The sequence below is a fragment of the Macrosteles quadrilineatus genome, unplaced genomic scaffold (assembly GCF_028750875.1).
Source record: "Macrosteles quadrilineatus isolate MER2022 unplaced genomic scaffold, UCM_ALF_1.0 Scaffold_4__1_contigs__length_99947679, whole genome shotgun sequence".
Lineage (NCBI taxonomy): Eukaryota > Metazoa > Arthropoda > Insecta > Hemiptera > Cicadellidae > Macrosteles > Macrosteles quadrilineatus.
In genome coordinates this window covers 58,571,950-58,596,067 of record NW_026542597.1, presented here as the reverse complement: position 1 = coordinate 58,596,067, position 24,118 = coordinate 58,571,950, and the positions used below count along the sequence as shown (strand labels likewise).

At 35.2% G+C, this 24,118-nt stretch overlaps 2 protein-coding genes across 3 annotated transcripts in view; one reads left to right on the top strand and one right to left on the bottom strand.

Annotated features, from left to right (window-relative positions):
* LOC128991618 (intermembrane lipid transfer protein VPS13C-like) overlaps nucleotides 1-20,272 on the bottom strand; it is a 95,178-nt gene extending 74,906 nt beyond the window's left edge. Inside the window, exons 1-9 of the mRNA XM_054414661.1 lie at nucleotides 20,197-20,272; nucleotides 19,182-19,314; nucleotides 14,501-14,731; nucleotides 13,875-14,017; nucleotides 13,323-13,512; nucleotides 12,948-13,061; nucleotides 7,446-7,625; nucleotides 5,089-5,281; nucleotides 4,128-4,270 (exon numbers count right to left, since the gene is read on the bottom strand). Coding sequence (XP_054270636.1) covers nucleotides 4,128-4,270; nucleotides 5,089-5,281; nucleotides 7,446-7,625; nucleotides 12,948-13,061; nucleotides 13,323-13,512; nucleotides 13,875-14,017; nucleotides 14,501-14,731; nucleotides 19,182-19,314; nucleotides 20,197-20,270 — 1,401 coding nt within the window. The 5' untranslated portion in view covers nucleotides 20,271-20,272. The remainder of the gene's footprint in view (nucleotides 1-4,127; nucleotides 4,271-5,088; nucleotides 5,282-7,445; nucleotides 7,626-12,947; nucleotides 13,062-13,322; nucleotides 13,513-13,874; nucleotides 14,018-14,500; nucleotides 14,732-19,181; nucleotides 19,315-20,196) is intronic.
* LOC128991617 (uncharacterized) lies at nucleotides 16,514-18,515 on the top strand. 2 transcript variants are annotated; one of them, XM_054414659.1, is made up of 3 exons: nucleotides 16,514-16,536; nucleotides 16,832-16,962; nucleotides 18,070-18,515. In XM_054414659.1, the coding sequence occupies exons 2-3, from the start codon at nucleotides 16,921-16,923 to the stop codon at nucleotides 18,442-18,444; spliced, it is 417 nt and encodes a 138-aa protein (XP_054270634.1). In that variant the 5' UTR covers nucleotides 16,514-16,536; nucleotides 16,832-16,920; the 3' UTR covers nucleotides 18,445-18,515. The 2 variants fall into 2 exon arrangements, with proteins under 2 accessions (XP_054270634.1, XP_054270635.1); XM_054414660.1 differs by lacking the exon at nucleotides 16,514-16,536 and having other exon boundaries at nucleotides 16,807-16,962.
* Nucleotides 20,273-24,118: the final 3,846 nt, after the last annotated feature.

Below are 24,118 nucleotides of genomic sequence, written 5' to 3'. Positions count from 1 at the left end.
TGCGTTTTTAAAAATCTTTAAAAAATAGCTACCCTATAACATACTTGAACTTGAACATTTATTAATTTACTAAATATAATACACATACAGCTAGAAAATTGCTGATCTACTTATCTTCTAAGGCTGTATTATTACTGCAATAAATATTTAATGTCGAGTCAATTTATAACACGATGAATTTTTTTTCTAAATTCATATGTTATTTTGCGGGGCATTGAGCCGCACAGGTTCACTAGTTAAATTAAAAACATAAACATAACTGTAAACCATCCTACTTTGACAGTTCTCATTTTGTATCACAGCTTTTTGTTTCTGCTTAGTTCAAATTAGCTGTTGTCATAAAATCAGAAAAATAATAGTGCTGCACCCTGTTGGTAAACCTTATAACTTTTTAATGATATTGCATATCATAGAACCAACTTGTTTAGTCGAAACAGCTAACTAAATTCTTTAATTCCTACTAAATATGAATACTCATAAGGTTAACATGGGGAACTACAGAGCCACTGGGGCGGAGCCCAAAAGGATTTTTGAGATGACAATTAGGCCTATATGTTAATAGGGAATGTGAGCTGCTATCATCATGTCCAATTTCAGCCCAATCCGTCTAGTACAGTCTAACCTTGATATAACGAACCTAGATTTAACGAATTCCTTGATATAACAAATTTTTTTTATCCCCTAGAACTCTCCATAAGACACAATGTATATTTTACCTCTACATAACGAACAAACCATAACAACGACCTTTATTTAACGATTTTTTTGTGATTTTGGCTAAAATAAGACACCTCAATATAACGAATTCGTTCACATTTATAATATTAGTAAAGTGATTAAAATATTAATGTCAATGATTACAGGCTTACCATAGCAAATTATTACGTTATAGTCTACCACCGTTAATGTAAATGAATGTCAGTAAACCAAAAACATAGAGATATCATATGACAATACTCGTCATTCACTTCTTTAATAATAGTTTATTTTATAAAAACTAAAAACAATTGATATTTGGGCTATAGTCTGATAAAACTGAGACATTGAAGCAAATATAGTATATTGACAGTACTTTTTTGGCTTTTCATTGGAATGCAAACAGTGGGTTAATTTATTCAATGTATGTATCTTGAGGTAAAGAAAATTAAAAATATATACCATTTGTGTCAAATATGCATTTTGGATTTTAAAATTTAGGAACAAAGTAAATTAAATAATTTACTATCAATTAATACCATGAAGGTCTAGTTGTGTTCTGTTCTTTAGCCATAGGTAGGCCTTATTACAACATTAAGGCCCGATTTCACCAAACTTTTAAACCGCCGTTAAGCCTTGCTCTAACTGCAGTTAGCTCTTAACTGACGAAATCGGATTTCACCACTCGCCGTTAGCGCTAGTTTAGACTAAACCGTCGTTAGATAATTAACTGCCCAATTTTGACCGGTTAACTTCTTTAATCTTTCGTTAAGTGAATATCAGCTGGCTTTAAGTTTAAAGTTTATATGGAAAGGCGAAATGGTAGAAGAGAATACGATACGAATTAGCTTTTGAAAGTAAGTGATGGCAATGAAGTGGCCTATGTTGTTCGCCTAGGTGGATAAGAGAAAGGGTTAATGATTTTAATAACAAAGATGAAATTGATTTTATTATTAGATATGAACTATCAAAACGTTTAGCATTTTTCTTTAGGAAATGAATACAAACCACTGTAGTGGTTTGTGTTTAGGCTATCCCACATAGTGCATTGCTTTAGGTTATCCCACAAGGCTTTTAGTTAAGGCGTATATCTGTGATCAGCGACCGCATTGAACTGATTGGCGATGAAGAGCCGTACTCTGTACTCTTTTATCTCGGCTAAAAAGAGTGTCCCGGCTCTTCTACCAACATTATCAAATTTATTATTTCATTGTTCGAAAAAATAGGCTCCCTTTCCTTCTCCCGGCTTTGGGTAACCCTAACCCAACGTTCAAACAATTGTTTTGCGTTCGGTCAGACGTAAGTAAACCAAAACCTAAACCTAAATTGTCATTATTCTGCTAGTATTTTATAGAAAATAATTATTTCGGTGTTATCTACATTGTGTCTCGTTCTTGTAATTCTTTTGACTCCAGTTTTTTCACTACTTCAAATGTACCAAACTGGTTAGTGAACAAACAGAATATTGAACATCCTTGTAAAAAGTTGGATTGATGAGTCTTGACTCGACCACAAAACTCAACCAATTTGTTCCTCGAATATGTTTATTGCTTTGCCTCTATTTGCTTATGTTAATTGTTTTGGTATTTATTCTTGCTTTCTGTTATTTTGCTCAGAATCTGTTGTATTTCTGTAAGCTTTCTGTCTCCAGTTTTGTTTTCACTACCTCATAAACACTGATTTATTTTCTAGGTTATGTTTACTTGCTCCCGTAACAGCCCGGTATTATGACAGTTCACTGCCACCGCCACCTAGATTTTACTCTAAACTCTCGTTTATAAAACCAGCGTTAGTTTTGACGTGTTTTCGTTGGTGAAACCAGATTTCCTTAACTGTGGTTTAAATCGTCGGTTAGTTTTAACCGAAGTTTAATTAAACCATCGTTAGAGAGAATTTGGGGAAATCGGGCCTAAGGTAGCTATGGAATAGGTATTAGGATAGTGATAGTACACAGTATACAGTATATTTAGATTTTTTAACTTTGACTCTTATAAGGATTTCCATAGCAACAAGGTAAATGTTCACTCTGAATTCGATTTGATTTTGATAAACAAGTCTAATTATGTCTTCTGTGTTTGACGTTGAATCTCTCGTGGAGAGGAAGCCCTCGAGGATGCGTGTCATCCTTCCTGACCTTGTCCGTGCTCTGCTCTACATAACAGGTATCATCTTGTGTATTTTCTTTCCTACAGTCCCGTTTGCCAAGTGGATCTCTGCCAAGTTGTGGGACCTTTTGAAGCAACTTGTGAGCAAATACTGCAACACTCCTGAGATGCCAGACGACAACTACCAGGCATGAGCCACAAGCTACGGACTACATTGACTGCTGATTACGGACTATTGACTACAGGATGCTGATTGCTGACTGCTGACTTCTGACTACTATCTAATGGCTACTGACTACTTGACCAGAAGGCGGGCTGATGACCCAGGATCCCCTCACACCATCGTAACATCTTATGGGAAGCCCGCCTACATCACATGACTCCGATCTACAATACTGACCATACTACTATCTACTACACACTAGAGATTGAGGAAGAATTGTACTACAAGCACAATGACTACACACTTTGAGGGGGTCCAAACCCTGGTCTTGTTACTATCTAATTATTTTCATTAATGTTAAATTGATGATTGAGGGCAAAAATGAATTCCAGAGTTTTTTTTGTAATAAAAAGTTTCTAATAATGAATATAAAGTTGTCTTTTTATGATATTTTCTCTTATGAGGTTTAGGCCATTAGATAAAAAACACATTTAATAATACTGTACAAATTTTAGTAGATGAAACAACAACAATTAAATAGGCTAATAACTTTTCAAACCAATATAAAATTCATAAAATAACCAGCCGTTTGTCTGCTATTTGCTTGTGAATGGTAAAATTACCAACAAAAAGACTATGAAGGGATACAGGCCGCTTATCAAGATGCTTAAGGTACTTTTCCGCTACTGCAACATAACAACTTTGCTTGCCCTTTCCATTGATCTCAATCATTGGGCATTTCATGGACACTTTAGACCGAAAGCCAAGCAAGTCAGACACTACAACCAGTTCACATGTTGAACAAGGGGGACCCCAGACCCCCCCCCCCCCCCACACAAGATGAAGGTCCACAGTGCTGATAATGGAATGTTCTCCCCCGAAACTCAGCCCTGGAACCGCCCCTGGCTAGCCTAGTTTATAGCATCTTTAACTTCAATGTGAGAAGGACGAGTCTCATCCCTAGCATATCTACTAATACTTTATAAGTTCGGTCCACTAACAAAAAAATCTAAACGGTGCACCAAGAGTAAAACTTTTTAAAAGGCTCAAACTGTATGAAACCATTGGCCATTCAGTTGTTCACAGGAATAATCTTGTTGAACAAAAACTCGTTTGGGCTGTAACTTTGAATATCAGATTTCTAGTTGACAGTCAGTATATACCTGCACATGTAGAGACCCAGCTAGAGTCATGACTGCTCTGCAAAGCTGCACTGCTTCTAATCTGATGAGGATGTTATCTTGCACAGGGCTCGACCCGTCATTACTGGACACCTCTTTGAAAAAGTTCTCCACGTTCAGATCACCTAAAATATTATTATTACCATTACCAAATCTTTGATTGTAACCCATACCCATATATTATTGTATCTTGATCCAATTTTCTCTTAATAACACATAATTTCCATTCTGTAAAATCCTTATCTTAAATAAAAGAATTGCTAGAGTGACTTGAACCAACTCAACTGAAAGAATGTCCACATGTGTATCACATGTGGTATAACTTGATTTACTGGCTTTATGGTAAATTAAATTTTGTTACAATTCTATTAAAATAGTACTTTAATACCATAAATATATTAATTTGTACGGATTGTAAAAGCGGTTGAGTGGCAGATTCAGTTTTGCCAATTGGAAACAATAATTTCTTCACAATATAGCCCCCCTCCCATACATTACAAAATGGTGTCACTTTGGTTGTCTGCTCTTATAATGTTACAGGTATTTAAACAAACGAGAGCACGCCCCGTGGTCGAAAAATCGACCAAAAGTATGTATTGTACAAACTTCTCTATTTTCATCCCACACTGTAAATAAAACATGTGATTGGAATGTCTTCCATTTGTTTTGATTTTCTGTTTATATTGTGTTTATATTGTGTTGTTATTTTGTCATCACCATAGCAACCCATAAGACCCATGTTAATTTTTAAAATTTCAAATTCATTTTTTGTGCTTATTTTTGAGCCTATTTTAATTTATAAAGGGATTCTGCACACCTACAGGAAAATAGCTTTCTAACGGTATGCGTAGATTTTCCCTACGATAGACACGAGCTGAGAAAAAAGGTTTTAAAGAAACATGCTTGCCTATTAATATATAGATAGATAGATAATGCTACTAACCCATGTTGAAGATGATGAGGTTAGGAGAAGCCAGTTTCTGAGGAAGCAACAGAGAAGGGCCTTGGATATCAAGTGAGAGATGGATTCTTGTGCTCCATCCACGTAGTGATGCCACCCACTCAGAGAAACATCGCTCAGCCCAGTGCAGCCAACCTACCACCAACCCTGGGCGGATGAACGGCTCCATGAAACGCTACAAACAAATATAGTATCCTTTGTAGTAATTTGTTGTGTAATCAGATCACATTTACACAATTAAAATCTTAATTGTTAAACATTACGACTTTTGTTACCACTATGTCGATTTGTTACCACTATAGTAGTGTTCAATATGGTGGAACCGCTAGTTACCAATGTTGAAACCAGTGTTGGACCGCAATCATAGAAAGCAAACAACACTTGGGCGGGATGGTAGATTTCTCCTCATTCTCCTCATATCGGTTCCTATGATGAAACTAATATCATTCACATACACCCTAGTGTTGGGGACTGTCTAAAATAGTAGTGGATGAAGTAAACTTCATATTTTGTTGTGGTGTTTCCGGACCAATTGATTGACAAATAAATAAAAGGTTAAAATACCTGCTTGTCGCCTTGTGGTCCAAGTATTGTCCTAGTGGATTATGTACATTTCGGCGCGAGCGCCGTCGTCGGATCCATATAAGAACTGTTTACACTAAACTTCCCTGAAGAGGTGCGTAAGATGTCCACAACACAAAACACATATAAAAACCGGTCGACCGTTATTTAACATTTTTTTTTTACTTTTGCTACGCGTGCACGGGCAGGATATGGAGGCGCGCCAGACGTGTGTCGAGACTCGACTGAAGACGGTAGTTGGTCGTGATCTGACCTTTGTCCTGGTGACGTAGCTAGTGCAGCATTGTTTCGGCTATTATTCATTTGTATTAAGGTTTCAAAAAGAATGTTGGATTGCAGGGTGTTTTTGTCGTTTAACAGGTTGTTTGTTTCAATTTTAGAGGCTCTGTAAATTTCGAACTGTTCCAATGCCGTCATTGTTCGGCCTTTTTGGCAAATATGTAAAGGCTGCAAATTTGTTGTTATATCAGTATAACTATGGTTACTGGCTACCAAATGGTCGGCAAAATTTGATTTTTGAACGATGGTTTTCTTGGGAAGATGTTCTTTAAACCTCTTTACAAAGGGCCTTCCAGTTTGGCCAATGTAAAACTTATCACAGTCATTACAGGTTATTTTATAAACTCCTGTTTTTTGACAAAAATCCTGTGGTGTATTTTTTACGGAAAGGAGATTTTGGAGTTTGTTCGATGTTTTGAAGGCTTGATTGATAGTTTAACCAATAAACAGATAATCAAGAAAAAAGCCATTACTAGCACTGATAACAATAAAGAGCGAATGGATTATGTATCAGTCGAATTTGGAACCAACCTCTCCCATACACTGAAAAACCAGATGAAAAAGCATGGCAAAATTGTAGCCTTCAAAACATCGAACAAACTCCAAAATCTCCTTTCCGTAAAAAATACACCACAGGATTTTTGTCAAAAAACAGGAGTTTATAAAATAACCTGTAATGACTGTGATAAGTTTTACATTGGCCAAACTGGAAGGCCCTTTGTAAAGAGGTTTAAAGAACATCTTCCCAAGAAAACCATCGTTCAAAAATCAAATTTTGCCGACCATTTGGTAGCCAGTAACCATAGTTATACTGATATAACAACAAATTTGCAGCCTTTACATATTTGCCAAAAAGGCCGAACAATGACGGCATTGGAACAGTTCGAAATTTACAGAGCCTCTAAAATTGAAACAAACAACCTGTTAAACGACAAAAACACCCTGCAGTCCAACATTCTTTTTGAAACCTTAATACAAATGAATAATAGCCGAAACAATGCTGCACTAGCTACGTCACCAGGACAAAGGTCAGATCACGACCAACTACCGTCTTCAGTCGAGTCTCGACACACGTCTGGCGCGCCTCCATATCCTGCCCGTGCACGCGTAGCAAAAGTAAAAAAAAAATGTTAAATAACGGTCGACCGGTTTTTATATGTGTTTTGTGTTGTGGACATCTTACGCACCTCTTCAGGGAAGTTTAGTGTAAACAGTTCTTATATGGATCCGACGATGGTGCTCGCGCCGAAATGTACATAATCCACTAGGACAATACTTGGACCACAAGGCGACAAGCAGGTATTTTAACCTTTTATTTATTTGGATGAAGTAAAGATTTGACTCTGACTTTACTCTATTTGCTGGAGTTTTGAACTAACTCACTCACTTGGCGTTGACTAGAGCTTGTTGGAGATCTTAATTTACGGCCAACCCTTATACATTTTCGGAATAAAGGTTGAAGAAAATATACAACTCACATGAATGTCAATGAACATTTTGTAGAAGAGCACGAGATGAATGCGGCCGACGTGCAGTTTAACACTGCCGTCAGACTTGACGTCGTCTCTCTTGGTGTCGACGTCTGTGTGTTTGTACAACTTGGGGCTGTGTCTCACATACTTCAACTCTACCACTCGCTCATCGTCCACAGCCAACACCTGGAAAACATCAGTCAACTACAGTCTACAGTCTTTTCAACCAAATACAATGATATAACATTCATCTAATCATATCTATTCTAATCAAATCATCATATCTAACCATCACCTGATAAAATTATATACAACTGTATGCATATATTTTTATCAAGGCTGGGTCCAACTTCTAAAGTTGAGACAATTGGTTTGAAAACAGGGGTGCCCACAAGGGGGGGCCGTGACGCAGACTGCGTCATTGAAATTCTTGGGGGGGGGGCTCAAAAATTCAAATGGGGGGGGGGGCTTAAGTTAATTGCAACAGTGTTCAACGTGACGACAATCCAAAATACATTACGAAATTGCCAGATAGAAAGTGGATAATTAATGACAATAGTTATATTATTGAATTAAATTAGTTAAAATAGGATTTTAGGATTGTTTAGGATTCGTGTAGAAAGTTATTATTTAAGATTAGCAAGACGTGAGATCTAAGAGAGGGAGCGCACGGGATGGCTCAATTGCTGTGATAGATAAAAGATAACGCGTGGTACAGACACGTCCAGCTACAAGACCGCGACTTAAGCACAGCAAAACGCTTTGTTGACATAAAGCTCGTTAAAATACAATCAAGTAGCAAGTAGCATAGGCTACAATACTTAACACTATTGTGTATACTCGATTACCTGAGTTAATATGGAGAGGGGGGGATACAAAATACGGTTAATCCAATATAGTATAAAAACAGATGAAAAACTCATTAAAACGCTGTAAACATCCATTAAGTCACGATTTACATTTTTATAAACGAAATTCAATATTGCACAATCATTATTATTGTAAATTTCAAATCATTTATCTTGGTTCATTTGTACAAACGGCAACGTTTAAAATTGTAGCTAACTCAAACTCAACTAATCACTAGCCATAAACATTACATTGCTATAAATAACGTAAATATTAAAGGAACCTTTAGAAAGTGTTATAAGGTACTGCTCATGATAGACAGATAGGCTACCGATAGGTGCTGTATCACAGCATAGGAATTTATAGATAAGTAATAAAAAAGTGTAAAATTATATTTAGAGATAGTTAAAACACTCTTAAAAAAAAATGTAACGAGAACAATCTTGTTATTCTATTTCTTTGTTCTTCTGTTCATTTAATAGGTTTCTCTTCAATTCATACACAAATTCAACAAGTCGCCATATTTAGGCCTACTCATTGGCCAATCACAGCCTTACTAAAGTTACCATGGTTATCACTCAATCACAGTGTACTAAGCATTATATCGTCATCATTCCCCAGCTGTTGTATCTGAAATCTGTTGTAACATAGCGCACAGCAGACAGAAGTGTATAACGGAGCAGACGATTGTTGGCGCAAGCGTTGTTTCCATTTCATTTTCATCAAAGGAGCTGTGATGTTTCTAAAGGGAGGGAGAGGGGATCGTTATATCGAGAAAGACGCTGACAGTTCGTTATGGATATTCTGGCAATAAAAAATTCCTTAAATTGAGGTGACTTATAAAACTCTAATTTTATTTATATAGAAAGATAATTTTTCCAGTCCTGTACAACACTGATTCACGTTCTTTTCCCTATAATCAAAATTCAAGTACAACTTGATACACACAGAATCTCCGGTTCCCGACCTGGATGATGGCTAGTTATTTAATTTAATTTACAGTTACATATTAGTACTCGTGATAAATCAAACCCGTTATGTAACCCAAAGCCACACGGTTATTAATCTCACTTGGTTTTGGATTTGCTTACAAACGTGATCGGAAATGGTTATAGGGCCTACACAGTATTATTAAAGAACATTTATGTAAACATATCAGTGACAGCTAGGAAAAGGAATCTTTATCAAAACAGCTGTTCGTAATTTCATATATGCCGTGTTCTCTTAACAGATTATTAGTATTTCATAAAAAATGACGTATGTAGTAAACATGGAGAAAATAAACTATAAAAATCACACAAAATTGTATTTTTGATCGTCCGTTATTTTATTTCCAAAATAGTGAGGCCATATTTTAATGGCTCTAAGGACTCTCTCGCCAATCCTGTGGATACAATTAAACCATTAGAATCATAATCGGTACTCTAGTTTTCTTCAGAGTAGGCCATGAGTAGGCTGCATAAAACCTTCTGGGCCGTGACAGACGGACATAAATGGATATAAGACATGTCCCTAGTGGAAGAGATCAATATATATCAATACAAAAATTGTATATTGATACGTATTGATACGTATGTGTATTTGGGCCAATACACATCAATACATATCAATACAAGTAAATAGGATCCGAGTCATTAGCTTATTTGAAAATAATTTGTAGCTTGTTAAAAAACCATTTTTAATTTGTTTCAAAACATTAAATAATATCAACTATGCACTAAAAATAAAATAAAAATTAAAAAGTAAAAAAATTCTTGGCAAAAAGTTCAGTGAGTTCCTGAGATTTGAACTGGGGACTCCAACATGGCAGCCGGTTGTCTTAGCCATTACACCATGGACGCTTCATGTTGGACTGAGTAATGATAGCCATTTTGAATGCGAGAAGCTGTGTTAGGCCTCGTAATTTAACTTGAAAAAGGTTTTCAATGGCATTTGTGTCATTTCAAGCATGTACCTATATGCTTTAACTTGTTTCAAAACTGTTTTATTACCAGTTCAAACTGTTTTCTTGCTACTTGGGTGATATGAATAGTGTCAATACAATTTATTTTTATTGATTTCTAGAAATAAGGAATTCAATAATAAATTTGTGAGGCATTTTTATCCCTAACGATAACCCAATAAGCAAAAAAATTGTTTAACGTTGTCGAAAGCTGTATTACAATTATTGTTGTATAACAATTTTAAAACATTTTGATTTAAACTCCATATTACAACAATTTTGATATAAGATTGAAACAATTTTAAAATTGTTTAACAATAAGTTTTTTGGAGTTGAAAAAAATAAGTTTCAATACGAGCTGTAACTGTTTTACAACAATTTTAAAATTGTTTTACAACCACTTTTTTGAAGTTTAAGAAAATCAGTTTTAATACAAGTTGTAAACTGTTTTACAACAATTTTAATGTTTAGCAATCAGTTTTTGGCAGTTTAAAAAATAATTTTTAATACAAGTTGTAACTGTTTTACAACAATTTTAATGTTTAGCAATCAGTTTTTGGCAGTTTAAAAAATAAGTTTTAATACAAGTTGTAACTGTTTTACAACAATTTTAAAATTATATATTTTTAAATTACCTATATTGAGTTTTAGGTACCTCAGCTAACGCCTATGACCTAGAACTAGAGTTTTTCCTTTTTTCAAAAAATAACATTTTTATTACTGTTTTTTTCACAAAGTTTACATTGGTATTTTGTATAATCCATAATGTTCATATGTGATACATTTTAGAGATATTTTGCATTTTATTTATCCGTATTGATGTCTATTGATTTATATTTACATCTAAAATATTTAAAAAATATTCTCTATTGATATCAATGAACGATTTGTTTGCTCAAATGATCTATATTGATATATCTTATGTTTATAGATGTCTTGTGATATGTATTGACTAAGTTTTCAATGATGTCTATTTGTTTGTATTTACTTGTAATGATATCCATGAACATCTATTGATATCACTAAGCATCTAGTGATATCAATAGATCTTTTCTATTGATTTCTATTGATGTATTCCACTAGGGGTTTCAGCTTCTTCAATGTATAAAACATAAATAACCCAAAATATGTATAATTCTGAACAATGTACAGACAAAACTATAACTTTATTGACATATATTAACTGGGTTTGAATTTTAAATATCTAAAAAAAATTATAAAACTTCTTTTATAGTTTTACAAATAGTGCTGGGCGGGGGAATAATGTTTCTCATTGGTTGTGTACATCATTTAAGGGGGGGGGCTGTTGCTCAATTGGGGGGGGGGGTGCGTCATGAGTCTAGGGGGGGATGGGCACCCCTGTTTAAAAGCTATATAAATTTTTATACTATGTCATAACTGGTATAGTGGTGAGACCCTCAAAGGACTCTTCTATCCTGAGTGGTTTAGGTTGTAATCTCAATCTCGCCATCACCATTGGCAGCTTGCTACAAAGATTGATCATCAAATTCAAATTCACTCATATCTGACCAAACAATTGCTTGGACTATAAGTGGGTTTTAAATCTTCAGATTTACATTCAGCTCTTGCTGTTTATTATTCTTTCTTCTTAGGACTTCCTATTTAATGGAACACTTCTCCTTTGTCAAGAATATATTTATTTTGCAAAAAAATCCATAAGAATTTTATTTGATACTGAACCATATTCTCGATGCTTTTTATTCAGATGAAACATTTGACAGTTCATGCAGTTGAGCAGGTAAGAAATCTTCCTACATAGAAATCTTATATATACAATTTTGGTTTTTCTTTTCCAAATTCGTTTTGCTCTTCTACCCGGCCGATTTTCATGATTGAGGTCTCAAATTGAAGGTATGTACGCACAGATTTTACATCAAGCACCAGCATATATTTATGTACTGTATTACTCGACCAAAAACATAAATTTGATTTATTTTGAATTCTTAGTTCAATTCGAGATGTATTTCACTAGTTATAATTATACAGTATAATCCTATATATTTTGGTTGAAGAACTTTCAATGAAATACCGGCTTTCATTTAAGCTATTAGTTGTTCAAATCGGACGATTTTTAAACAAATGCAAGGTGAACAACATAAAATTTTTTTTTTAAGGTTTTTCTATGATTAAAAATCAATAGCTCCAATATTGTTTATGTTTTCTTTTATATGATTTAGACTCAAAGAAAATAATCAGTAAATGATAGGCTTTAATTTGAGCTACTAATCGTTTGAATCAGTTAAGTTCAAGAAACTGTATTACTCAATCAAAAATCATAAATTAGATTATTTCTTGGATATGATATTAAATGCAATGCTGCGGAGCAGCATCACTCTAGTAATTTAATTATAAAATATTATTAAATTATCAATGTGGCCACAAATTGAATTAAGGAGAGCAAATTATCTCTTTTGTGAAAAAATAAGTCCTATAATAAAAGTGTACAGTCAATCAGTTGAACATAGTGCTTAAAGTTTGCAGGTTTAGAACTACATCAACGATTCTACATGGCATGTTTATTGTACATACCACATACCATCAACAAATGAGACCGAAAAGAAGAAAAGTAGCATCAACTCAGTTTGTGCTACTTAAAAAAATCTAACTTATTAATTTTTTTTATCCCTACTGATAAAAAAAGCTTATTATTTAATAGGTGTTAGTACACTCCTAAATTAAATTTGAAGACCGCTTACCTTGGGGTACAGTGTCATATCCGAGAGGTCGTCAACAGTTATACTGCTCAAGTAGAACTTCAACACCATCCTCTCATTGGCCTTAAACATGCAGTCACTCTCCAGCCCTCCCACCTGATAGACATTCATACCACAATTGTTAGATAAGCTCTATATTTGCTACAGTTGAAAGAATCAATCAAGAATCAAGGATTTATTGCATCAAATTACAAAAAGACATTTAAGGCCTACATCAGTCAGAAACTAAAAACTAATATCAATGTCAGACATAAAAAAATCACTTACACTATAAAAAAAGAAGAAACTGCACAATAATACATCTCCTCACTGAAAAGTTATAACATTTTCCTGATTGACTAGGAAATTCGGTTTCACCTTTATATCCAAAAACTCAAGGTCAGTGTCGCACAGCCGCACCCGAAACTGTGACATCCGGGTGGAGTAGCTAAACTTGGTGGCTCCGGGTGGGATGGGTGGATCTACAGGAGTGTGCCACAGTTTGGACTGCAGAGGTGCGTAGAAGTGTTTGGCCCTGGACCACAGATCAATGTCCCTGCTCTGCACTCTGGGGAAACAGTTATATTTTAATAAACATTTTATTCTAGCTCCGGGTAAACAAACTCCTAGCAGTGGTACAAAGAAAAGCGTTATTATAAATCAGTAAGATCTGAATCCAGATCTAAAAACAAAAATTAAGGGTCAAGTGACACTTTATACTGGATTTTAGAATTTACAACTCTTGACCAGAGCGGAAGCTGTGTTCTAAATGTTAAAGAAATATATTCATTAGCATCTGGGAAAACACTTATTTTCTCACATTTAAATATAGCACCAATGATTGGACACTCTTTAAATCTACTATCCTCAACAAGTTGAATTTGACTATACCACTACTACTCAATGATGAATTAACATAACTCTTCTTACTTCTGCATGAGGTATTGCAGATATTTGTTGAGAGTCACGAAGGCTTCCCGATGAAGGATGACACTGATGGAAGAGAAGTCCAGGACCAGAGATTGCTCAACACTGTGAAAGTGGCTCTTGAAGTCTGGGCAGTTGGCTCTTACCTACGATAAAAATTGTTTATTTAGCTATGCAAAGGTTCAAATTAATAAGTTCAATGTCTCTAAACTTCTTTGCCAACATTTTTGGTTATCGTGATTTATGAGGTAAGGATACTACTAAAGCAAATTTTAATTTTTTACTCAAAAACAAACTAATGAAAGATCACTAAGATCAGTAACATGCCTTACTTATGTATGTTACTGACTGATATCAGATTTATTTATCCTAATCTATAACCATTCCGTGAAGGCCCAATGATCAAGGGAAAGCTGAATACAGTTTGTAAAATCTTGGTAAATCTCTGGAATTAGGCTAATTCTACAACTTTACAGCTTTTCCTTATACAGTAGTGTTAGTTTGCCTTGTATAATAAACATCAAACATACTTACTTACATATAAGATATCCATCATCATCGTTGAACATCATCATCACCCATCATTTTTATAGCCACAGCACACACTACTGCAAGCTCGTAATACTGACCTTCCTGTACAGCAGTGAGATGACATCCACTCCAGGTTCAGTAGCTATCAGCTCCAGATACTCCCCCGCCAGGCCCACATGTAGCTTGTCTACCAGCTGTACACTGCCTAGAGACGCCTGCACTGCGGGGCCATACTCCATCAAGGCCACATCACATACTGCCTTGCTCACCCGTAGCATCAAATATGGTTTGTCTATGCGGTTGCTTGAGCGGCATAGTTGAACTACAACCTGCAGCAAAAAGGTATAATAGTTATAAAGTGATTTCTCTGTATCTTATTAGACCCATGCTTGAGAACAACACTTGAAGATAGGTGTTTTCTATCGTAACAAAAATAATTAGATTGATTTTTTCAACCCAGACAACTCCTATTGACACTGACATAATGAAAATGTGAGAAGGCTGACTAGTAAGGGTTTGTGAGCTTCCGATATTTACTGTTAAGTTGGATCAACAGTTGGCTCAAGGAATAGTTTTGAGTTCGAAATGATTTTTGAGCCTTAGAGATGTACGAGCGGCTTGATTTTTGTGGTGAGCCCAGCAGAGCAGAGCTTGCATTCTTGTGATTGCAAAAAGTGTCTCCAAAGAGATGCGATCAAAAGTTGGCTTTCATTGTGGTTGCAGGTGATGTTGATGGTTTTGCTGTCATAGCAAAAGATGATGATTATGTCTCCGTGACTGTAGAAGATTTTGCTGTAACCTCCGAATACGTTCACAATTTTTGCAGTGATTGCAGAAGATTTTTCAACTTTGCCATGACCATTGTAGATTTCTCAAATTTGCCGTGACGACAGAAGAGGTTTTGATTTTGCCATGATGTAGAAAAGTGTTCACGTTTTTGCAATGAACGAAGATGAAGATATTAAGAATTTTGGGGTGACTACAGAAGATGTACATCGTTTCACCGCGATTGCGAGATATAATGTACAATTTTGCATAAACCAATTACTATTGTATGGTTTCGCCCTGATTGTGAGATATAATGTACAATTTTGCATAAACCAATTACTATTCTAGTTACACAACTAATATTTTTTTTTAATCAATACTTTTTAATGCATCCTGGTTTTACCCAGCCCGATTTTAGCCTGCCCGATATTGGTCTGAGACCCAAATGCCAAAACTGTTTACCCAACCTGGAGTAAAAAGGGCTGGCTCCTAAGTCCCTGTTGGTAAGTATGTAACCTTTATTGAATTATTGTTTGAGAAGTACAAAGGGTAGTTTCATTTTTTTTCAAAGACTTTTTTAACAAGTCAATTTCATAATGTGTTATGTTAATGTGTTTATTTCATATTTAGTTTATACTTAGAATTACAATTATGCAGCTTACAATCCTAGTCATTTCAACCATAAAAGTAGTTAATTAACATTATCTATCATATGCAATTTTGTAAAAACGTTTTTGTCATCTTTTTTAATAATAAGAAATCAAATCTTCTATCCCAAACTGTAAATAAATCTGTGAATCAAATAAATTATTTTACCAAAGACCGTATTTGAAACTAGCCTTTTCAGTTCAGTTCATAGAATTTAAAAGATTCACTTCACAGCATTGTTTACTTACTTTACAACACTAGTAACGGACCAATGAGGTTCAAGGATTGAGAGAAAAGCAGTAAAATTGTAATGCTTCAATCATTGACTTATCAGCTGTTAAGACCAATTAATTGTTTAGTGGTGCAATGAGTGATTGCATTACTATCAGTGGCAATGAGAGGTTATAAACGAAAAATAACCTCTCTTCGAAGTTATGAGTAGCGATTGTTAGTAATACAAAAATGGTCATAGGTAAAGTAGTGTACGCAACTCGCATAAATAGTCTTAACAACAGGAGTAGAAATTTAAGGCACGAGCATTCGTGATCGTTGCGTAAACTAAGGAAGTGTCAATATGACACTTAACATAACATCTGAAAAGTTAACGGTTCTAAATACCGTCAAATTAACAACAGAGTGTGATGGGTTCACAAGGGCATTAGCAACAACCGCTAGGAGATTCTGTACTAGGTCTCAAGCAAACTGGGAATACTATGAAGTAAGTTGAGTTAAATATGTTAAAACTACCTATTTATTTATAGACTGATAAAAGCACTTTATTTTCTTTTTTTCTATTGCAGCACAGAAAGTTTTACCAACCTCAAAGATCTAGACACCAAATAAATACTCTTCAACGCGGAAATAACCTTGAATATATTTGAAAATATTTGATACAAGAAAGGGAACAATGTCAAGTAGAATTATAGATAACACTTAAGTATTTTTGTTTAAGCTGCAAATATTTCTGGTTATGAGACTAAGGTGAAATTGTAATACTTGTTTGCTTAATTTAGAGAAAAACATATAAACAAGATAAGCAAGGTAAAAGTAATGCATCTACCGCAAACATCTAGTATCTTACTGGGAGCAGCAACTGACGAAGATGAAATACCTGATGATTTTGCTGTTCTTGATAGCAACAACAGTAAGTGACCTCTTAATTCTCAGGTTTTTAATAGTATAAAATGCAAACGAAAATAGTAATATTTTAGGACATAAAATTTCTTAATAATCATTCTTTTAAGATAAACTTTTCCTTAATTTATATTTTTCACTATTATATATATATTATATTATATAGTCAACACTTAACACCCTACTTTCTTACAAATATCTCTTTCCAATCTGTGTTTAATAATCATATTCTCAATGCTTGACATTATAATTAAAAGAAATCAGAGGTATGTTTTCATTGATAGACTGGGTGGGATGACACATAAAGCTAAATTCTATGAATTGTTTACCTTCGATTTTTTTCAATTTGTTTATGGGGTGGAAAATCCTGTCAAGAATATAAAAATATATGTAATTATTATTATTATTATTTCCCCTTGTGTGTAGGGGAAACTTATGTTGTTTTTGTACCAGGGTGCACTTTTTTCCATCCAGGTAAGAGTTCTTAACCTTAAAAGCTTGGTTCAGCGTGTTGTACAAAGGCTGCCCATAAATTAAGGTCTTCATTGAGCTCTAACTGTGGCCAAGTGAGCTAGTTCAAATCTGAGATCAACGTAAGCTCTTTACTTGTCCCACCCTTGTACAACGATTATTTATCTCGTCATAGTAGCCAAAAAAGATGTGAATAAAAACTGATGTTCCTACCAAGTATGAAATGTGTTCTGTTATTAAGTTTCTGTAGGAAGGGATTCATTTCCCTTTGCCATTTGCCAGATGGGAAACTTTTGGACAACACTTGAAACATTTTAAAACAAAATCTCCCGTTATAAATAGTTTAAATATGAGTTGATGATGAGTGTGTAGAAAGAAGCGAGATGCTTTGTATCAGCCGTTTCTATCTCAAGGATCATTTATTAAAATCCCAATCATCAAAGACAGCTGGGTCCAGTTTTGTACCCTCAGACTCTTGTGTTCTGATCAAACAGGCAATATTTTCATTGTTATGCAAGCACTGTACTCACTTGGCTATCCAGCTAATACGTGATATCACTAACTATGCATTGCTCAAATGTGTAAGGTAAAGAACCTTTTTCTTCTTTCTTCTTTTGTCTCTACATTTGTCATGTGTGCTCCTCAGGCACTGTTGACGTTTGCTCAGCTAGAGGCCAGCATCTCCTGTGTCACTTGCACTTCCTACACTCTGACCATCAACAACTCCTCCACCAGCACACTACTGTCCTGTCCTGTAGGCACTGTGTGTGGAGACTCAGACAACGCCACTTTAGTCTGCTCGGCCACCAACGAGTGTGACCGCGTCGTCTGCGACCACTACGCCGTGTTTCCCTCCTCCTCCAGTTGTCAGCAGTACCATGTCTGCCGATACATCAGAGGTTACGGCACATTCGCCCTCTCTACCTACACGTGTCCTGGAAATTCCAGGTTTGACTCCGTAATCAACAAGTGCACACTGAATACTGCTCGCTGTTACAATGCTACTGCCTCAAATGGTTAACAAATCAGTGGAATATACAAAAACTTTGATTTGTAAAATATGGTTATTTTTATGTGATAAGTCTCACTATTCTGGTGCATTTGTATATTGACTTAAAGAAAATGTCTTTTTTTAAGTAAACTTTTTATTCAAACGTTTTTATCATTGCAATTCTTGTTCTCCCCTGTGACTTTAGGTTAATTTCAAGTAATTGTGCTATATTAAAAATCATTTTTTTTTCTATTATACAGATATAAAAATTTCAAACCTTAAATCACACCAGTAACTACTAATCCAAGACTGGTGTCAGTTGTTAAGATCGCGCCACTCATCCTACATTCATCTCATTACATACTTGGCTTAAAATACCTACATTAGTATGATCACCATTTCATAAGAAAGTATTCAAATGTATTAAATTATTAAGTAAGTTTTTCATTCTTTAAAGATGACATTTCTTATTTATTTACACCGCTATGTCCAAAATACAAACTAACAAAGTTCTGCAAAAAAACACGAAACTTGATGGAGAAAATTGCAAGTCACAAAATAGTTTCAGCAAACATTTAAACGGGGCCTGTGTATATATAACCTGAAGAGTAACCTAGGCCTAAAGTTTGATTTTCCTTCGTTTTAGTTGAAACAACTCCACAATTTACAACAACAAAAATGCTCATCACATCAGATAACCCACACAAGTTTTAGAATCGTAGGCTACTCAAACATCAAGTCAAGATATTTCTAGACAACTATACAACCTCTCCGATGACGAATCTGAGCAGCATCGTGATGGCATTGTTTGGAGATACATTGTCGTCGAAGCCAGGAAGATCAACAGTTCTCGCCCACAACTCCATCTCCTCATCACTGTGCTCTGATGATATAAAGCTCCTGCAATAGTGGTAGATAGGATAAAAAGGTAGTCCTATTTTAATTTTAAACTATGCTTACAATGAATTTGTGCGGTAATAATATATTTTTCTAATTAATTTAATACTTAGTACCTAAATTATTACTTAAAAATTGATAATGTTTTTCTCAGATCTTTCAAACTAAAATAATATAAGTTTAATTTTAACTTGAGAGCAATATAATAACAATAGATAATCTGCCAAGTATAGCAGTGCTAGTGCTAACTGTATTCATATAGACATCTATTTTGTACCAGTGGACCCACACAGAGACACCTCAGGACCAGAATTTTGCTTTCAATAAAAAGACAACTCTAAGAATTAAACACAAAAACAAAAGCAAAAAGCATGCCTCATAACAACACATTGTGTATGCAGTTTTTTTTGTTTTTTTCCTAGGACGCTAGGCATGAGCCCGGAATTGTTTTTCACATTACTTCAGGCCAGACCTAGGGGTTACGGCATTACCACTTAGATAAAATCCATTGGTGATTTGGCAGGATTTGAACCCGGGACCCCAGGAACCGGAGTCCCGCGCTCTAACCACTAGACCAGCTCACTCCCCCATTGTATATGCAGTGGTACAGAACTAAGTAAAATAGTAACGGAAAACAGCAATAAAACATGTATATCATACTAAACATCACTAAACTTTGGGTGCGGCTTGTTTGTTAACATAGGGAGGCCTATGGATAGAGTGTTGCCTGTATTTGGAAAATGAGGCATACTCAAATCAAATTATCTATTCTCAAAATGAGGGGGAGTCCCTTGTTCTGTAATCTGGGATATTCTGGGATAGTTACAGCATAAAAATTTGATGTTAACTTGATGTTTTATTTTAGCTCTGAATTGTAATACTCACTTATCTACCTCCAGCATGGCCATTTTAGCAGCAGCCTTGTCAGACGAAGGCAAAGGTTTGTTCTTGAGGGTCATCTCTGCAGCCACAAGAATGGCTTTGATCTCTGCGAGTCTCTGAGCAGAATACTGTACATCTCCTACAGACATAAGCATTTATTTTGTTAATGCTAAATTTAAGTGTAGGTTGCATTAAGAATTACTTAACGTCTCTTACTGAAAAATGATTGTGTCTATTTTGTGGTTGGGAGAAAATAATAGACAAAGCTAGTCTGCAGTGCTAGTGGTATTGTTACAAGTTTTCTGATCAAGTTTTGCTAAATAATTTTACCCTTTCAGTGCTATGTGGCGATTTATTGTTGTGCGTACTTTTCCTGTTAAGTGCTATGGAATGATATATTGTTGTGTTCGTTTCATCCGAAAAGTGCAAAGCGACGATATATTGTGCAGATCCGACTTTCAATCGTGTTACTCAGTTATTCTTTCTAAACAGCAAACATTCCTTTTGATTTCTCATATGATTGAGGACCAATAAATTGTTCCTTAGCTCTTATGAGATGAACAATTTTATTTATACAATTATTTTTTCTAGCACACTTGACTTTGCCCCCACAGCGAGTATAGCTTTTTTTCGGATGAAATGAGTAAATAACTCTGGCATTTTTCAGAAAATAACTGCAAAATCTTCTAGCACCAAAAGGGTTAATGCAAGCTGGAAATCCCTCTTAATGTTAGGTACTTTTACACAAATCTGTAGATACAAGGCCATGTGTAATCTTAAAATACAACAATTCCTTCAGTCAGAATTAATCAACTACAGTCTACTAAACCAAAATTAAACATTTAATAGCCAATTGTCACTACACGAGTTGAACAACTTCTACACAGCTCATGTTCCTTATTTAATGCTCATTATAGTTGTGCTAAATGTATGCACGCCACAACTAGAAAACTATAGGAGTGTTTCAAGCCTAAACTTTGGTGTCTTGGACTTCTTGAGGGACGGATTTGATCCCTAGCATATCCAAAAAAATTTAGGGATTTTAACTGCTTTCCTTTATAAGTGTTTGATTTACTTTAATTTAATAGTAAATATCACTAACAAAGACCCTAAGTATAAAACAGCTTATTCCCTATAGGGGAAATTCGCTAAAATTTCACAGTGTATCAATTACCTTGAGGAGTGTAGATTAAGGGCTGCAGGGAAGTGGAAGACACAGATACATGTACAGTGTTGGCAGAAGGGAGAGGCAGATTGTCAATAAAATCTAGAACACTTCCGATCTTGCGATCTGACAGGTTCAGCTTCAAACTAGTGAGGCTCACGTTCAGCTTGTGCCTGTGGGAAAAGCAGACAACCAGTAATCTGGTATCTAGGGTTATTTGTTTAAGGCTTAACTATGATAGCGCTAACTGGAAAAATTGAGGGAGGTATAATTAGTGGTAAACAACATAGCTAGTATCTAACCTGGGCAGCTGTCTGTACTCCGGCCTCACACTGTTAGAGAACACAACTTGACATTGGACCTTGGGCAGCAAGTGGTAGTCGGAGTCTAACTGCTTCTTGGCATCCCTCCACTCCTCACCTGTAGACAAGGCACCACACAGTGATTACTGATGAAGTAGTAGTCTTCTAATCAAAAACACTTTCTATCAAGCTACTTTGTAAGGATCAGTGTATGCAGAAAAAGCATGACAACACAGCAAAAGAGTTTTTTAAGGGATGAGTTTCCACATAGTCACTATCCCTAAAACTCTGTATAGTATTGTCTCGATCTTTCCCTCACTCACTTTGACACTAGTAGTTATATCGTGAGCAAAAGAATAAACTGTTTCAGCAATAAACAAATGTCAGACTGACCTGAGTCACAGAAAAGCACTTGCAGTTCGGAGAAGTCTATGTGGAAGCGATCGTACAGTCGTTCTTCCAACTCCATCTGTGTGGCGTCCTCCAAGTTGATGTTGCTCGGCTGCAACTCACTGGTCACTCTAATGTGGCCCAGGTCTACCACAGCCATGTTGCCACCCCTGCAAAACATCAGAGGAATTAAAAACTTACACTTTTTCAGTCATGATTCCAGATAAATTTTGTTGCCCCTACATTGTTGTGGAAAAGCCAAGGATTGAAGAAGTTATTCTCGCATCAAGATGACAAAGTTCAGATAAATAAACAAAATAGTTGCATTACAAATCTACACAGCTACATATAGGTTATGTTTTCCTTGTCAGCAGATTAACAGATAATGCACCAAATTTATTTTGATTTTTATCAATCCTAGTATAGACACAACCAACCAATATGTTAGAATGTTTAACAAATAAAACAAACTAAAACACATGTCATTTAATTTTTTACAACAAGCCTACATTATTATTCAACTAGCGGTCATACACGTGTTTCGCAACAGGAAGAGAACACTAAAGAGAATAATTATTATGTTCCGTAGAGACTGTATGTAGATAAACTTTTAGTAATCCACTAAAATTATTAACTGGCTACTCCGTTTACCAAACATTATTTTTGGGGAAATAAACCATACAAACACAATAGATTTTTATAAACAAATGGGAAAAAAGAAAGTCAATAAGTTAATGAATTGTGCACTTAAAAAATCAAACACTTTATTTGCACAGTATCAAAAATTATTTATTAAATAAAAAATAAAAAAACAAACATAACTGTAAAAAATCCTACTTTGACACGAGATAGGGCATATGGTTACAGGATATTTTTGGTTTGTTTTGACCTCAGTAACATGCCCACAGAGTTTCGGGAGAGAGTTTCGAAACACCCTTTAGATAGATAAACATACTGTAATCTGTTCATGGTTAACTGTTGTTTCTTCTTGTTGTTGGGTTTGGTAATGTTACTTGCCTTGGTTAGCGGTTCAGGCTTTGGTGTGAAGGAGACAGGTTCGATCATCCGCATACCCACAAAAATTTGAGGGGATTAGACAACTTTCCTGTGAAAACGTATTTGATTGCTTAGTTTAAAAGTGATCTCTTATTATGATTGTAACTCACTTCTGCATTGAGCCAAGTTCGGGAATGACCAAGTAGGGCAGTTTGAGGTCCAGGTTGAGTTGGACGGCCTTGTGTCGCGCGATGGCTCTCTGTGTAATGGAGCGCACGTTGTGGAACACACCAGAGGAGGTGGACTGTGCAACCGACATCAGCGACACTGTCGGGGCTTGAAGGAAACTCATCAGTTCGGATAACGCGTGCTACAACATCATAAAATACCACTTTAAATGGTTTAAACTCGTTTTATAATAATCATTGGAAATCATCAGTTCAGCAACTCCAGAGAGTACTGATAAATCACTTTCATCTTATAAAAAATAAATGGCCCCTCTAAACGAAACTCTTTTCTTACACTTACATGTTTTTTTCTTTCAGAAATAATCTCTCTTTTATGACGTCTTGTCAAACTTGTTTTCATTGTCTTGCACTTCTGATTTTTTTCTAGTGGTGTTTTGTAATGTCAAAACTTTAGTTTGATGTCTTAGTTTCTGGTCCTGTGTCATCTTGTTTTTGTACTGAGATTTTATTTGTGAATTTTGCATTTTATATTTTAGTATTTTACCATCCCATAAAATACTTTTTGTACAATGAAATTGTTGGACTTACACTTATTGTATTACTTTATTTATTCTTTTTGTGACTTATAGCGAACCTGTGACTTTTTTTGTGATTATACTATCAGTTGATTAAAAAAAATATTGTACATTTTGGAGGGTAAGGTTTCCTATTCTGAAGGTTACTGGTTGCGCACATATTATTCCCAACTGTCTTGAATGCTATTTTCTCAATGCCAAGTTAAAGTTCAAAGCATTGAACTTAGTGATTTGACTTAGTACAAGGTTTTAGGTTCCAAGAATTTGTAGATCCTAAATGGGAAGGAGCCCATCCATGCATACAAAAAT

Excerpts from the sequence above, each read along its gene's own strand:
- LOC128991617 (XM_054414659.1), top strand. The coding sequence starts at position 16,921 with ATGAAATACCTGATGATTTTGCTGTTCTTGATAGCAACAACA. Across the intron at positions 16,963-18,069 it reads TGTTCTTGATAGCAACAACA|GCACTGTTGACGTTTGCTCA; the intron begins GTAAGTGACCTC and ends TGTGCTCCTCAG.